General features: G+C 38.3%; 1 protein-coding gene across 1 annotated transcript in view; it reads right to left on the bottom strand.

Moving 5' to 3' along the window:
• Positions 1-1,582: 1,582 nt before the first annotated feature.
• The window catches only part of LOC124158601 (palmitoyltransferase ZDHHC8), a 138,044-nt gene continuing 122,310 nt past the window's right edge, over positions 1,583-17,316 (bottom strand). Inside the window, exon 9 of the mRNA XM_046533767.1 lies at positions 1,583-6,375. Within this exon, the coding sequence (XP_046389723.1) occupies positions 5,286-6,375 (1,090 nt within the window). The 3' untranslated portion in view covers positions 1,583-5,285. The remainder of the gene's footprint in view (positions 6,376-17,316) is intronic.

A 17,316-nucleotide genomic window follows, 5' to 3' on the forward strand; every position in this document is an offset into this window, starting at 1 on the left:
ACTGCCATGATATTAATAAATGATTTTTAACTTTAAGCAGATGTAGTTATTATATGCCAAAAATAGACAGCAGTTTTAAACCAAATTGTTTAAAACGGCTGTCTATTTTTTTCCTGAGGCTTTGGGTGGGGGGGGTCTATCCCCACATCCCCCATAGTTACACCACTGATAGTACCCAATGCTAGGAGTTGATTTATTTCACTGTATGTTAAGGCCGTTTTACACGGGGCACGGAATTGCGCAGGTTAGAGCTGCATTTATTTCTAAAATGGCGGGGAATTGCACAAATGCATGAACGAAATTAGAACGGGCTATTTTGCAGTCTCGCATCCACACATTCTCGCATGTGTTCTAGAAATTCACAGCTTTACACGACGCAATTTTGATTGCACCTTCGCACGCACGTCAGATTGCGCAATTCCGTGAACCGTGTAAAACGGCCTTCAGATTGGCATGGAAAATACAAATATTTTACTATGAAATGAAAATTTTGATTGGTAAGGGTGATTAATGCTGGAATAAGATGGATTATGTTACAAGAATTGACTTATATAGAGGATGATTTTCATATACATACATGCATACTATGGATAAGTCACACACAGACTTCAGTGAGGTATTATTTCATTTTCATGTTTCATACTTACTCATCACAAATCACCCTCATATACAAGAATACCATTTTTGATCCCCGTTAATTCACTCAAAAAATTTCTTTTCACTCTATCACGCTTGTGAAAAAAAGGCAGGTAACTGTAGAAATCTCTGCAGTTATAAATAAGCACCATTCCTCCATAATTTCAAATATTCTCAGGCCAAAAATGTTTACGGGCATATAGGGGAAGGTGGGCATATTGCATAGGTAACCTTTCACAGGGATCACAGGAGAACAGGCAAATGAAAGACTACCCAATAAAAACCATCATCTCTTAAAACGATCATTTTTATCAAAACTCTGAACAACTTTTCTTTAAGCTTTTCCATTTTTGGAAGCTCTATTCTCAATCTTCTCTCAATCTATCATCCATTATAGTGATAAAAAAAGCTGCTGACAAAATCCATCCTTCAGAAAAAAATCTAAGAATACGAACTCACTCTGATCAAACTTACCTTAAAAGCGAATCACTCCTAACACCATGAGGTGAAGACAAAGTTGGCTTCAATTCAAATCAATGGTAATGACCTCTCTCATGCACACGCATTCAGAATTGAGAGTTGCGAGCTACTCATCCATCAGTTAGAATTATATGAATTCAAAATGAGTTATTAAAATCAGGAATTATGACTGGACATACTGAAAAACATGAATACATGATGTATTTTCAAGATGGAAATCATACCTTTAGATATTCCTTGCCAGTTATTTCGATGCTTCACATCAAATTGAAAGCTGAATGATGACTTCATGAATAGAGGCACCAAAATTTTAGCAGGAGCTAAATTTTCACAGGGTACCTAAGATTTCCACAGCAACAATTAAGCTGTAATTTCATGAACCCAAAGGATTCCTTTTTAGAGACCCAGAATATAGGTGTGCCTCATAGCAAGTGGTACAAATGCCAGTGATTAACTTTTCTCCATGTACTTCATAAAAATGCTTTTATTAATTGTACTATAGTAGTAATTATGGCATCCGATGATTACTCCAATAGTAACTATCAGTTGATAAGATTTCCCAGGAAAGTAGATTTGCAGCGCTTGAGGCTACAACAAAGACAAAGACAGTTACCTGCCTCATTTTCAGAGTTCAGCAATCATATTTGGACACATTGGAGCATGGACATTGGCCACAACTACACTGGGAAATAAACAACCTGAAATGTTGAACAATAAATAAAAAGTAAACAATTTAGTTAAACATTTCTTATATTACATTTACATGTGAAACACAAGTGGGATTATATATATATTTACACATATCTTTATGTATATACATAGATATATATATTTTCCCATGATACCCAATACCAGTATAAATTAAGTACAATATATAAAAATTCTGTTTTTGGTAAAAGATATTCCCATTGTTCACGCGTCAAATCACAAAGATACTCTTCAGTTTTTCATCATATTAAAACCCACCATTGTCCCAAGATGGCCTATGAACATAGCAAGCAACAGTTTTCATTTGCTTTGTCAACACAACAATATAATGGACGAGTAGAATTACATTAGATTGTTCCGCACACACTATTATGGGCGATCACAACCTTATTTGATCTTCTTTTACACAGACCCATGCAGCATTACCAAAATTTGTCCTAAAATGCAATACTCTTCAGTATTTCCTGTATATCACAAAAACTTCACCTACTGAGAATAAAACCAGGAAACAAACTAATAATAACAGTTGATTAACAGTTAAATTAGTGAACTAGAATTGCAGCAAAATTTCACATAAATCCACAAAGTGCAAATTATTTCATGACACATCTTGAAGTACACTAATAATTTAAGTACATGCCTTGATGCCATGATCTGACGTATAAGATGAATAACCACCAAATTTTGCGCTAGTATTTTCCACAATGGATCAACTAATTATCATCAAGGAGAGGAGTGTGGTGTTGATTCATAACTTATTTATTATTTTTATTTTCTCACATATATGTGCTTACAAAGCCAAAAAATAATGTAGGAAGTCATTGTTGGTACATGGAAGACAATATTTTTGGCGTAAGTTTTCCAAACCATGGATGATTCATTCAAGGTTTCACCTTGTCCTAACAATTGAAAATAAGTGATGTATACGTACTGGGCAGGGTTTAACAATGGAATCTGCAATCCTGGTAATAGTAGTCAACTTTAAATAAAAACAGAAAACAAAATAACAGAAATGACAACTCATATTTGAGTACAAGTGAACATAACAATGATAACATATAAGTGGGCAAAAATATATGTACACGAGTTGAATTTATTTTTGCTAAAATTCACCTAAATAAAGTATTTGGAAATCTTTCAGACTGGAAACATGGCAAGTTTTGTCTACTCTTTCTCTTATTTACAGTGACTTACAAAAATAACAAAAACTGAACACAAGTGGTAAAAATTAATGAAGTGCAAGTCAGAAGTACACTTCAAAATGGCACCTAAACAAAATAAAATTCACAGGCCTCAAGCATGGCATAAAAGGACACCTAATTGTCATGAGATGTCTTCAGAATACCAATAAACTAGCAGATTGGACCAAATTCTTAAAAATGAGACAACATTCCCATTGCCCACATTGTTCATCATCACTTAGATCCACCAGAAAGGAAATATGATAAAAGCAAATAAAGAAGGAAATTGACAGAGAGCATTGTGTTCTCTGAACTGAATGGATTTCTTTATACAGAAAGAAAACAAGTTGAACAAGGCTTTGAGAAAGTCTCATGGAAAAGGAAAAAAATAACCCCAATTGAAGTAAAGATCTTTCACATATCTATATGCCACTTAGCTGCATGGTAAGGAATAGTGGACAGAATTCACAACGGCTGTCTCAAAACATGAGAGTAGCTACACACAAGAAATTTCCGTTTCAATAAAATAATCATTGCCCTCAGGAAATACATAAAAATCCAAGAAATGAGTCTCTTTGCTATAAAAAAAAACAATAAATCTCATCAATTTTTTGTTCAGAATAAACCATCTTGGGAGAACTGGATTAAGTTTTAAGGAACACATTAATCATTCCAAGGGATGGAGTGGGATGTGAGGCAAGAGAGACATGTACGCAACCACCCACAGGAAAACACACACTCTCATAGACGCACACTGGACATACGCAAGAGGGGTGGGGGGACAGCAGGAAGGCGGCCAAAGGGGGAAGAACACACTATTTGGGTAGAGCTGAGTAAGGGTTTGAGGATGAGAACTTTTCAAAAGAAAAACAATGAAACCAGAATTTTCATTCCACGAAAAAAGAGTACATACCTCATGCATTATTCAATTTCCTGAAAATTTGACCTATTCATACCTGTCTCATCTTTTCTGATTGAACATGATACCCAATACTTAAAAATTAATCACAAACTGTATTTACAGCAGTCTCTTTTTTTTCACTGTTTGTACCTATGTAAATATATCTTGCACGCATTGAAAATGAGTCTACAACAGTGTGGATCATACAATGACACAATGTACATGCTTGTAGGAGAATTAAATCACTCGACACTCACACGCTCATTTAGGTCGCAACAACACTCATACAAAGTCTACCCTCCTTTGGTTTCACAGTGCTGACAACAATGATAAACAGAAAACTCTTGTCCACCAGTTATCGCTTCCTCCCTCCTAGTCCTTCAAACCGATCCGCAAGTATTACACACTTAGCTCCTCCATCCCACCCATGCACCCAAAGCCACACAATCACGCATACAAATGCATCTTCCGCAACAGGCACTGGCACTAAACAACTCTCCTTCCCTTGACCTTGCACCCATCCTGCAGTCTCTTCAAAATTTATTTTCCCTCATCATCTCCTACAGTCTCCTCAATACTTAGCACTGTAGTCATGCAATGCTTACTTATTCACATGACCTCTACATGAAAGTGGGCATGTGCTTGTGTGTAAATATATTTCTTGTGAGTGTGTGTATATATGCTTACGTGTACTGATATATAGAGTAGCAGACATTTGTGCAAGACTATACACAAACTCTTCACTCACATTTATATATCTCTATGTACATTTACATATATATTTACACACTTGCACTCATTAACTCCATCACACCCAGCCTCAAACACTTTATAAAGCACTAGCTGTCTTCATTCATCTTCTCCTGCACTGAAGTTTATTTTTTGGAGATTAGTCAAACTCTAGGAGATGGTATTTTACAAGAGTAGAACAAGACTTTTCAACGTGCATGAGCAAACATTTAAAAACCCATCTTCTATGCAAAATTTCACCATGCATACCTTTGTCAACATTCATTTGCATGAAATTCATGTCAATACTGAAAAAAAACCTTACGTTCGCATATTGTACACCACAGTCCTTCATTAAGTCCACAAATTCAATCTAATTGGACCATTCAATCATCTTTGAGGATCACTCCTCTCATGAGATGCATGGAAATAACCACTCTCCGGCTTATTTGATGTCTTTCCCTCCAGCTGACGAAGGAGGAAGACAAAAGATGAGAAAAATGGCCTCCAAAGCTGAAACTGCAGAGAATATCACTCTCCCTACCATAGCCATCTCCTAAAAAAATTCCTCACCTCCCAAAAGTCAGTCTGAGGAAGATTTAAATATAGTGGGAAATCAGCACGTGCTGTATTGACCCTTGAAGCCTCACTCAAACAGATATCTCATAGTTCACATCATACACACTGCCCCTATCCCCTGGATCTCCATCGACCCCCCTTGGGGGTGTGGCTGCCAGCCGGTGCTCAGCCCTCGGCGTCCCACTGGGTGACCTCGATACACCACCACATCTTCCCCCATCGCCCCGAGATGCCATTTCCATTGAGTCAGACATCTCCAGGGCCCTCACAAAAGACATGGGTCTCCGAGACCCAGGGCTTGGCCTCCGGTGACCATCCAGCACCACACCAGGAGAAGATGACGTTGGTGTTGTGGGCGTAGTCGTTCCACCGCCTCCACCACCATATGTTTTCCTCTTAATTTGTGGGGACTGTGGGGGAATGCCATAAGGTGGCCGGCCCTGGGGTTGCGGTTGCTGCTGGGATGACGGGGGTGTCGGGGGACGCTGCTGGACATGGTGAGGGTGCACAGCCACCCCACGGCCCTGCGGCATGGGCTGGTGGTGTGGGAATCCTTGTGTGGGACTCGTGGGGTTAGAGCGGTGGAAGTCTCTGGCCCCCCGATGAATGGACTGGGGGTGGTGGGGTGGCAGGGCCACTGTCGGAGGCCCTGGGTGGTGCACCATGTGCTGTGGTGCGTGGTGCTGTGAGGAAGGGGGAGGAGGGTAGGCACCAGGGGAGGTGTCCTTCCAGAGGTAGACACCTCTTTGAGGGGAGCCAGCAAGTTCTCGAATGTTGTCCACAGTGTTGTTGGCTGTGCGTGAGTATCCTGCGAAGGGAGTGGGGCCTTGCGGGTCTCCAGGACCTCCTACCCCATTAGCGCCACCATCCACTCCTCCACCCACTCTGCCACCCCCCTGACGGACCAACTCCCCCTCTGACATGAACCTACGTTGAGGGCTCATGTTTCGCGGGGGTAAGCCCCCACCCACCGGCCCCACTAGGCCCACAACACCCTCATAGTTGCCCAGGTTGGATCGATGGTGTAAATGGTGCTGGTGGTGATGGTGTGCTGGTTGGAAGTCGTAATAAGAGGGTGGAGGGGGGCCCCCACCCCGTGGATCCCCAACTACGCCAATGAAGTCAGGACGCCTTGGCTGCGTCGGAGTCCCAGGGTTGGACCTGAATAGATCAATTAAGAGCAATCATGAGCAAGATCAAATGGCCTATCACTGCCACTTACTTCTGCCCGATTTCCCTGCAATCTCCTCTGCAGCGGCTCACAAGAAATGAAGCTGCCGTATTTATCATCAACACATTTTGTTGTACACTGTGTGCATAACTTTTTCGCCACTTGTTCATTAATTAAACCTATACGAGAACAAATGTAAATGTCCTATTGCTGATGATAAGGAGAAACGAGATTTGCTTATACGTACATATCATCTCATTTCATACAATATGACTGATAAAAGTTGAAGAAAATTTATACTAGCAACCAATGAAAAATTCTTTCATTACACAATTCTTCACAGCCCAAATATCAAAATAGAAGCAAAATTCTTTCATTACACAATCCTTTACAGTCCAAATAGAAGCAAAATGTAATGCAGAATTTGAAGTCCAAAATACTTCTTAAACCACTTTTATTTACATTTCCCTCAACTGATATTTCATCATGGTTTACCTATTATTCTGATCTTACAATTTATGACCGAGAGACACAAGACATCACAATACATATGCCACCGACTGTTAGCGGTCATTCAAACTTCAGACTAAAGAGAATTTTTAATTGCCAACATGTGATAACTTAAAATGTCCCCTTTCATCAGCAGATGTAATAAGAGGGAATTAGAAACAGTTTTGCACTCATGGCTATATTTTAGGCCAGATATATGTACTTTCGAGCTTAACAAAAATGAATACTAACAATAATATAGGTGAAAGCAATAATTTCAAAGCTGAAAAACTGCATCAGAGCACTTGTTCCTACTTCCAGACTTCTTCATGAGTATAAGGCCCAAAAGACTGAGGATGGATAGTAAAATCAGTAATTGCCAATGATGTACCTCAAGCAACTTCTAGAGTCTTACGGCTGTGAAGGAGTACATATCCTTTTTCGCCAAACCCACTAGCATTACCAGAAATCACGAACATTATTCCACGGCATAGCCCAGCAATTATCAAAAGTAAAAGAGAGATTGCCTAAGCAATCACTGAATGCTTTAATAACTCCATCATAAAAAGTAAGGCCATTTATAATGAGAGCCCACAGTTTCCCTTCCGCAATAATGAGTAAATTTTGCCACAGATACCTGTCACATAAAACCACAAGAAGACTGCCTAGCTTACACAGGGACTTATGCAAGCAAGTTTAATGCACATGAGTAGGGACATGCAAAAGTCGCAAATGCGATAACGCGAATTCCGGAGTTTTCCCGCGAATACGCGAATTCCGGGGTTTTGCCGCGAATACACGAATTTCGTGTTAATTGCGATTTTCTCCAATTCATGGGCGATTTTCACCTATATTTTCTTCTGTTCATGCTTCTCCCATGAAATTTTTTTCGAGGCGTATTTTAAGCCGTATTTTTTTTACTGCATTGCCCGCTTTCCGACGCGACGAATTTCCATGGGCCGCCGTTCACTGCACAGCGCCGTGAGATGTCTCGTTTGAAAGTGAGAGAGATGTCTCGTTTGAAAGTGAGAGAGATGTCTCGTTTGAAAGTGAGAGAGATGTCTCGTTTGGAAGTGGCCTGAATTTCACGGCACCGTGCAATGAACGGCGGCCGGCGAAAAGTCGTCGCGTCAGAAAGTAGCCTCAAGGTAGCACGGTGTGTATTTCACGCCATAAACGGCGCACCGCCGCGCCGGATTGAACCTTGACTTACTGATCGTCGACAACGCCGTGCCGTCAACTGCGCGATTCCACTCGTTCGAAGACATGCATTGAGACCAAAGGTTATTTGAAATCACGGTGCCGTGCCGTTGATGACGGCCGGAGCAAAGCCTAAAAGCCGTCTAAAAGCGGCGGTGCGCCGTCTATTCCGTGAAATACTCACGGAGCTACATTGAGGCAGCTTTCAGCCGAAACGAATTATCGCCGGCTGCCATTCCCGGCACAGCGCCGTAAAATTCAGTCCACTTTCCGACAAGACGATTCTCGGGATTTCACTGCGCTTGGCCGTGAACGGCGGCCCGCGGAAATTCGTCGCGTCGGTGAGCGGCCAATGATGTGAAAAAATTACGGCTTAAATATACGCCTCGAAAAACAATTTCGAGGGAGAAGCATGAGCAGAAGGAAAAAATGATGAAAATCGTGTCTGAGTTGGTGAAAATCGCCCATGCATTGGAGAAAATTCATGATTTCCACCAAGAAACACATTCGAGGAAATAAGGCGACTTGTTTGTCAGTAGGATGTCTAAACCGAATTCACACAATGTCTACAAAGTAGCCAAAATGCCATGGGAATCTGATGGTTGACTTAATAAAATTACTGAAGGGTTCAACCTATCCAAATGCTCACATTCCATAAGGAGTTAACCTTTTCGCTACTAATGACGAAAACATGCGGTAGGACGTTTCTTGACCCAGGAGACGAAAGGCGAAAATTTTCGTCTGAGATTTTCCTACGCAGTCGAACGAATGCCGAAAATACACGTTTCCTTGCTCTCCTCCTTTTATGACATTCGTGGGTTCGCAAAGTCTTAGTTTCTGCACCCAACACAGGCCATAACTGCCAAAATCCGGGAGCATGAACTCGTCTTATATTACCCCTCTTTATGGCAAGGGACCGCAGTCACACAATTGTTCATTCAGTTAGTTTGCGAAATAAATATATGCTTTTTTCTCAAAAAATAAAAACTAAGAATTGAATTCCTTGTCTTTTGAGCAGCATTTACAATTTTTAAACGAGTCTAACATAAATATTAACTTATGTCTAGATGTCAGTATAAAATAAACATGGAAATTGTTAATGCATTAAATTCGTTAATGCTGACGATAGAGCTTCATTCAAAATTTTTAAAACTCGCAGAATAAAACGAGGAATTCAATTGGAAGTCTGCAATTTACGTGCAAGCAACAATCATCCATATAGCTAATTCATATAAACAAAGCATGAGTTGACAGCAAACCAATGCCACTGGTGGGGTTATAAATCGTGAAAGGAGGGAGACCAACTACCCTTGGAGCCCAAGATAATACGAAATACCCACTAGGAAAGACCAAAAAATGTTGGTATTGTGAGTGTGTGATTATCCGCAAGATCCTTCTTAACAAAAGTCCAACATAAATGCTACATTCAGAGAAGACCGAAGAGTCTGTTGGGGCACAGTGCTGCATTCATGTTAAGGAGAGAACTCCACCGTTTTGCAAGGGTTAAGGAAGTTAGAAACGAGCCTCAAGAATATTCATAAGAGTACTTTTTTTGATAAAACCACTAATTACATCTGCAAAACATGACAACCTCTAAAGCAGCTGCTGTAAAGTCAGTACCTATGCAGGTGGCTTAAAAGGCATCAACCAAACTTAGTTCTCTTATAGTAGAAGACCTAAGCAGAAAAACAGGTATTTGAAAAGATCTCCGTTTTTGATCCCCAAGAAGTTCCGATTCCAGACAAGAACCCTGACTTAAAGACAAAAACTTCATGGCCTGGAATCAATGGAGATAGAGAAGTTGATGTTGGGGTTGGGAGAATTACAGAAATTACTACAAAATCAAAATTCCTGGGGTTCAGTGGATATAATTAAAGCAATCCAGGAGCTCAAATGTTTGAGGCATGGTTTGTATCTAAGCGCCTTTAAGCGATTTGGATCCCCTCTGCAAATATGGACTGAGAAATAGATTTCTTTCCTGCCATAGCACTGTGTTAACAGATAAGAGAACAAATGTAAAAGATGACAACTTGATCACAATAGCAATATTTCATTTGAACTTACAGAAATTTAAAAGTAATTTCTCTCTATGTAAGCTAGATATATGGATACGCGAAGGATAAAATATGTAAAATACGTGAATTCAGTCAATACTCCATGAATATTATTGCTAAAATTATTCCCGGTCAATAATATCCAAAATTTAGACCAATGGGTGGGCCACTGGAAGGATGGCGCTCAATTATTTGGCCGTTAAAATAACACCGATTTCAGGGCAAAATAACATCGCTTTTGTAAAAAAATAACACCACTTTTGGCTATAAAATAACCCCACCTTTTGCATGTCCCTACACATGAGGCATCATTCAGTGTTGACTATCATCATAAAACTCAGATTTACAGTTTGTAGGGAATGGAAAAAGGGGCATACACTAACACCAATAGGGATTCATATCAATTCCACCATCCCTAACAAAGAATTCAGTTCGGTATTATAAAATTATAATCCAAGTTTTCTCTCAATATAAATGTTTCATGGAAATTTGAAAAATATTTGTGCTCTAAGAGTAAAATTTAGGAACTGATTTGTATTTTGTACACTTTTAAATGGATTTAATGCTTTGTTTAGAGCCATTCATCTTTATGTCACGTTCGTCAGGAATGGTAAATGATGATGGATTGGGACCCACTGTGGCCTGATATCAATTCTGCCAACAAATGCTACGATAAAATATGAGAAAATGCAAATGTGGGATTCTGGAGCAAGGAACTTGTTCTATCATTTATTTGTAACAGGTAGTATCTATCATATTACCAAGAAGGGGTGCATATGCACATTAAAAAGTAAGGTATGCTGTCTCAAAGCTATGCAAGCCTCGCAATCAGCAGAGCAGAAAAATAAAAAATAAATTGACAAAAGGCAACCTGAACCAAAATTGTATACAGAGTCAAATGACCATGTTTGCAATTTCCCTTTCTCCTTCTCCCCTGTCCATAACTTTTTTCATCAGTATCACGCTATCACAATCAAAACCTAAATAACAATCCATTTCAAAGTCACCAATTACTACTTCGCAAACAATTCTAATCACCCGTCATCACTCCCACCCTCCTATCTATTCATTCTTTATAAAAAAAAATTCTCAACAACTTCTGGTAACCACTACATTCCGCTCCCTAATCCCACTATCATAATATCATGTTTGAAGAATTTATCCTAAAAAAATGCTGCTGCCATTTATCCTCAAAGGTAGAAACTAATCACTCTTTCATGCATAGAAAAAATTTAAAAGGGACGATGAAATTTTAAAATCCAGAAATGAGAGATGAAAACACAGGGATAGAGTCCATTTCATTGAAAGAGAATCACTCACAAAATCATTAAGCTAAAATGATATTTACACCTGAATGGCCCTAACTAGTTCACTGCCACCTATCATGTAGCCATGTGATGCACACAACAGTGCGTCCAAACTGTCTACTGAATCCCAGATGCAAAAAAAAATCCATGATCTTCCACAGTGACAGCAGAAATTTAACCGCCCAACACTACATGATGATGTGACTACACACTTAATCTTCGCCTATCACATTAGGCTTATCATCACTGACTCTATATACGCTCATGTAAGCTGTTGTCTAGCCTCAATACTCCCTCCATTTCCTCCACCATAGCTTATGGCTGAAAAGTGAAGCTTAGTAAATGGTAATAACTTATAGAACTTCAGGAGTCAGCTTGTATACTTCAAACTATTTTAATTATCCTGTACAAGCTAAAGCCAAATTCATTTCATCAAAAATATTCCAGCATCATTTATCTATTTCCATTTGGGAAGCTAATGTAAAGTAGACCATTGGCTCTTGAATAATTCCCATTGGTGATTATTTCATCCATTAAACTAAAAAGCTATTGCCTTATTTCCATCATCTAAATTCATGCTACAAATATTATAAAATCTCTTAATAATTTATTTTTAAGCACGGATGAGGGGATTAACGATAAAAAGGCATTAATTATTTATCTATATCCTGTTTCATGAAAACTGGAGTGATTTCATACCAAGGAAATCTGTTCTTGCTATTATAGCAATAAAAAAGGCTTGCGTAAAATTGTTAGATAGTTTGATTTGCTTTTGCTTCAGCAGAAAAACATTCTTATTCCCTAAGTATAAGGCTAAATACTAAACTAATCACAGCTCCCAAAATATTTTATTTCCTGGAAAGAGGGCGCTTACTGCTACTGTGTCAAAATAATGGACCAGCTATTCCTCTTTTCCCTTCAGGTGTGGATTCTGGACCACTACACGCATAATATGTCTGTGCTTGCCAACAACTCTAAGCTATTCCTTGATATCGCATGAGTAGATAGACATTCAGCATAGTGAGATCATACATGTTTCTCATGTGAGTCTTCAAACTCAGGGAATATTCTTATCACTGATGGAAATTTTTTTAAATATTCCAGCTAAAATTTTATGGCGAAAGGAACTCTTCTGAGTTATGGGTATGTCTGGTGATACAAATTAAGTATTCCATCCATTATTCACAAATCATCTCCTTTTCCTAATAGATGTATCTTGCTCCCAATGCGAAATTTCTTTACCATGCTTTATGAAAACATGAGGAAAAGCTTTAAAGATATGTTTACTTTAAAAGGGGTATTCACTTAAGGGGCAAAACTTATGCACCTCAAAGGAATGCTACATTTAAAGATCAATACAAATGTCTAATTACACACTTACACTTTGCTGTAGATGAACTGAAAAGAATCGTTTGAATAAAAAATAAGTTTTATTTAATGTAAAGGAAATGTAACAAAGTAAAGACAAGCAAATTAGCTAGATATTAATTAATTCCTCGTTAATTGTCAATCATAAAATGTTAAATCAAGTTCAAGGAGAAAACTTATCATTTAAATGAAAAGCTAATGAATTGAAAAAGATTGTGTAGTAAGGCACCAATGGGACTTCATTTTTTATTTAAACATTTTCCAATGAACCTACTGCATGATGAGGAGTTGCTATCACATTCAGGGAGAGCAAATAGTTTTTTAAAGTTTTTTTTTATGAAAGAAATCCTGAATAATTGTAACAAAATATTACAGACGACTATGAATATAAAAACTATGATTGTTGAAAATGAATAAACATGCAAAGAACTGCTTCTAATTCAAAATATTAACTATACAAAGGTTTTTAAAATCTCAATTCAGATATACTTACTTGGAGCAGGAGTTTACAAACTGGCAGCTCTAAACAATACCAAGTCACTTAATTTATTTAACACCGAATTAATCAATGCAGGACTTTTGGTGTTCCTAATGAAATAATAAACTAATCTGGGCCAGGATTACGACCTAGAGTATAAATTTCATCATAAAATTCAACAATTGAGAAAATTGAAAAAATACAGTAGTGTTAATTAATTCCTGGCTGTCCTCTCTTGATCCTTTTGAAGACCGATTAAAAAACTAAGAAAAACTATCCACATTACCACAAACAATTTGAAAATGTATCAAGGAATGTCAAGTGTGTATTAAAATGCATAGAACTATTGTTGATCCACCATATCCAAAATATATCTGGGATTTTCCAATCATAGGTCGTAATTCTAACCCTCAGCCTAAACTTTTCTACAAGCGCAAAACCTTAAAATAGCAAAAAAACGTAAGAGAAAAATAACAATTATTGATGTCAACAGTTTCCAAACTAAGCCTAGCACTTTCTTTTACACCCTCACCCCTTAGAGGGATTCTTACTCACAGAACATAATCAATATTATTCAATATCTTCAATGAATAGGAGAAAATTCATAGCAGGATAAGTTTTTCAAACTTAAGAGAAAAATCTAGACTGCATGTAAGGTAATTTGAGTAACAATTATTGCAAACTATGATTACAGTCAAAATGGGTAAGGGGCTAAAAAATCTAATTACTGAGCTTCATTTGCAGGCGAAGACACACAAGGGTCGAATGATGAAAAACTTTTTCCTACTGAGAGCACTACTGTAAATTCAAGATGAGGAGAAAATAGCTTAGTGGCAGGAGCTGGGACCTTAAGAATTGGGATCGATCAACACTATGGGAATCAAACAGAATGCTGTTACCTTCTGACTGGAGATCTTTTATTTTGCGAGCCACTTTTTCAAGAAGCAGTTGTTCGATGAGTTGAAGAGAGACATTTCCACTCATTGGCCTCCACTCCTTTCGGCATTCGGCATTGACGAGATTCGTGTGTCGGGGATTGAGAGGGGAGGGAATAGAACTGGGAAGTAAGAAAAGGGGCAAGAAGAGGAGAGTCTCTCCACACACAACTCCAGAGACCATCGTCATCTCTGTCCCTCTTATCTTCCTTCCCCTCCAGTCCATCCACCACTCCTCGCTTTCGCTTGGGACTACTCCTCCTCCTATCAAACACATGAGCCACTGGCCAAGAATTCACTCCATCTCATTATAAACAGCGCACGCTTAAAGTTTTCCTTGACAGTCATTTATCATCTCATTGATGGGTTCTTCGTAACAATAGAGGCAAAGTTTGAGGAATCCAACACTCCTTTTTTTTATACGCACTACAAGGCAAAATTCATGCCATTTTGCATCCTCCGCGTCAGGGGACCAAAGGTTCCACTTTTTGCTTAGCAGTTATTGCAGAAGTCACTCAACCACAGTGCTCATTTGTGCTTAGGGAATTAAATTACTGGCAGCAGGGAATAGAGGCAGGAGCAAAAGAAAATATATGGGTAAAGAGGAGAAAGAGCAATGGAGGGCAACATAGGAGCAATGTTTCACTGAAAAGATAATTCACTACACTATTAGTGCTCACAGTGCATTCAAACCAAGAATGGTGGTAAACTGAAACTTTCTATGCCATTCCAAGAGAGTACCTAGCTTTTTAAGAGGCCCCAGCCACAGCATCACTCTATTACAATCCTCTTTTAGCACTCAACGAAATGCTTCTCCTTTCTCCCAAGGCAACTGATCCCAACATGGCTTTCTCCCAATCTCTATAGCCGTCTGATAGTCAGCATCATTTCACCAAACACTCACACGAGAAAATACAAATAGAAGTCCTTTTTCAACAATGGGTTCATAGCTCACCAGGAATTTCAATGGCTTGTTTAAATGGAATATCAACATAACTTCACTTCTAACCTCCAACAGCTTAGGTGGCAGTTGTTCATCCAACAGACATGAACCCTCGAAAGCTAACCATGTGTGAATGTTGTCCAGTGCTTACCTAAACCTCTCCATCAGTTAACACACTAAGCAATGTGGGGCCTACCATGCATCTAAGCAGAACACTGCTTCATAGAATGGCACAACCATAACATATTAGCCAGCCACTTAACATGAGAAAGAGTTCACAATTATCTTGCCGTCACTCAGTAATCTCAACCATAGAGACAACTTGATTACATGAATTTTCCAGAGAGGAGTGACAATTTCTGTAGCCGTACCGAATACTGTAGAACTACAATCCAACATTGTGGCTGAGTGTTATTCAAGCTGTGAGTTAATACATCGGGAGAGGCTTAAAACATGAAACACGCATGTAACAGAAAGCAGAGTGAAACTTTGGCCAGCTCCATGCAAACCACATCGAGAGACAGTGAATATAAGGACATCTTAGAGTATGTATAGAGAGAGAGAGAGAGAGGACAGAGATATAGAGGGGAAGAAAGGAAAGATTACCTCACAGAATGTGCTCATGCTTGGCGAGTATATGTGAACACTGAACACACACACAAACATTTTTTTGTAAACTCCTGCTCTTAGCGTTTGCTTTTTGAGCTCAGCTTAATCGGGCGAGACCTAGAAAAGATGGATAAGTCACAGCAAAGTGGGGGAAATTGAACAAATGTTGAAAGAAAGTCACATTAATTTTACATTTAGGCTAGAAAAGGATCCATAAAAAGCTCTACCGATCTACACATTGTCAATATTGATGCATTACTGAGACTTATAGGAGAACACTTTTTCAATCACTGGTTCTCCATGCTTCATGCAATTTCAATTCATGGCAAGAATAGATAGGCAATACTATCATCAACACTAAAAGAAGTGGACTAAAAAAGAAGATTTCTACTCATCTGCCTTAAACAAAGAGGGTAGAGAGGAAGGGGACATCAGTATAAATGTCTCTAAAATATAAATGTCTCTTGCATCCTGAATAGAAATAGGATTTATTACTTCATGAACTTGTTTTTTATTAAGGTCTACTTATATGGCACATTAACAAATTAAAGTAAATGTATATATTAAATTCTTTCTAAAGTACATTCTTAGAGATTACACCCATGAAACTGGAGAGTGAATAAATAGAAGTCTTCACACATTCCTAGACAGACATGGTGTGAGTGGTAATGTTTTTACTAAAATGAGGAGATAACATCCACCTATAGGAAGTTAATGATATACTGTGTAAGAAAATTGATAAATTATGACATCTAATGGCTTCTCACACTGCATTTACCAAAAGGTAGTAAATTAAAAGTGTGAAACTTTTTGACTCAAAAAGGAAGTACGAAATGACTGTCATTCTGAAAGAGCGAGATATTTTTGGGCCAATGCTATGGTTATAGTAATAGACCTTAAATGTTTCATATACGTACTGTTTGTACAATTAGTATCAAACTAAACGTAAGTATTCTCAAACAATTCAACATTAAGTATGGATGCAAACATATTTTTAAAAAAACAGGAAAAGAAGTAGAAAAAGTTTTTGTATCGTACATTCCATTAAGGAAAAAATGATAGTCATCAAAAACAAATGGGTGAGGGTCACTCGAAATGGAACTCAATGGAGGCTTGTGAAAATCCAGAAAGGAATCCAGGTCATGAAGGCAAAGAAAACAGCCAAAATACCAATTAAGGATTCAATTTTATGATGCTGAAACTTGGTAAAATATTTCATAACAATAAAGAAAAGTATTATGAATTGAATTGCAAGGAAAGAACTGTCTGATGTGCCTAAATAACTGGTCCTTTAAAAAAAATCTAATTGAAAATAACACAAATGCACTAAAGATGGAAAACTTGGAAAAAAAATGTACTCGGTAAATGCTTCCAAGGACATACGACACAACTCCTAAAACACTTTGTGGTATATCGTTGATGTTTCTGTTACTACAACTGCTTGTCTAAAGATTCAGCTTTACAAAATTCAGTGGCTTAGTGACGGAGTAGCTATGTATTCGCTTTCCAATTTCTCAGCCTCATAATATTCAAATTTGAACAAAAAAT

This window comes from Ischnura elegans, chromosome 5 (genome assembly GCF_921293095.1).
Source record: "Ischnura elegans chromosome 5, ioIscEleg1.1, whole genome shotgun sequence".
In the NCBI taxonomy this organism is placed as follows: Eukaryota; Metazoa; Arthropoda; class Insecta; order Odonata; family Coenagrionidae; genus Ischnura; species Ischnura elegans.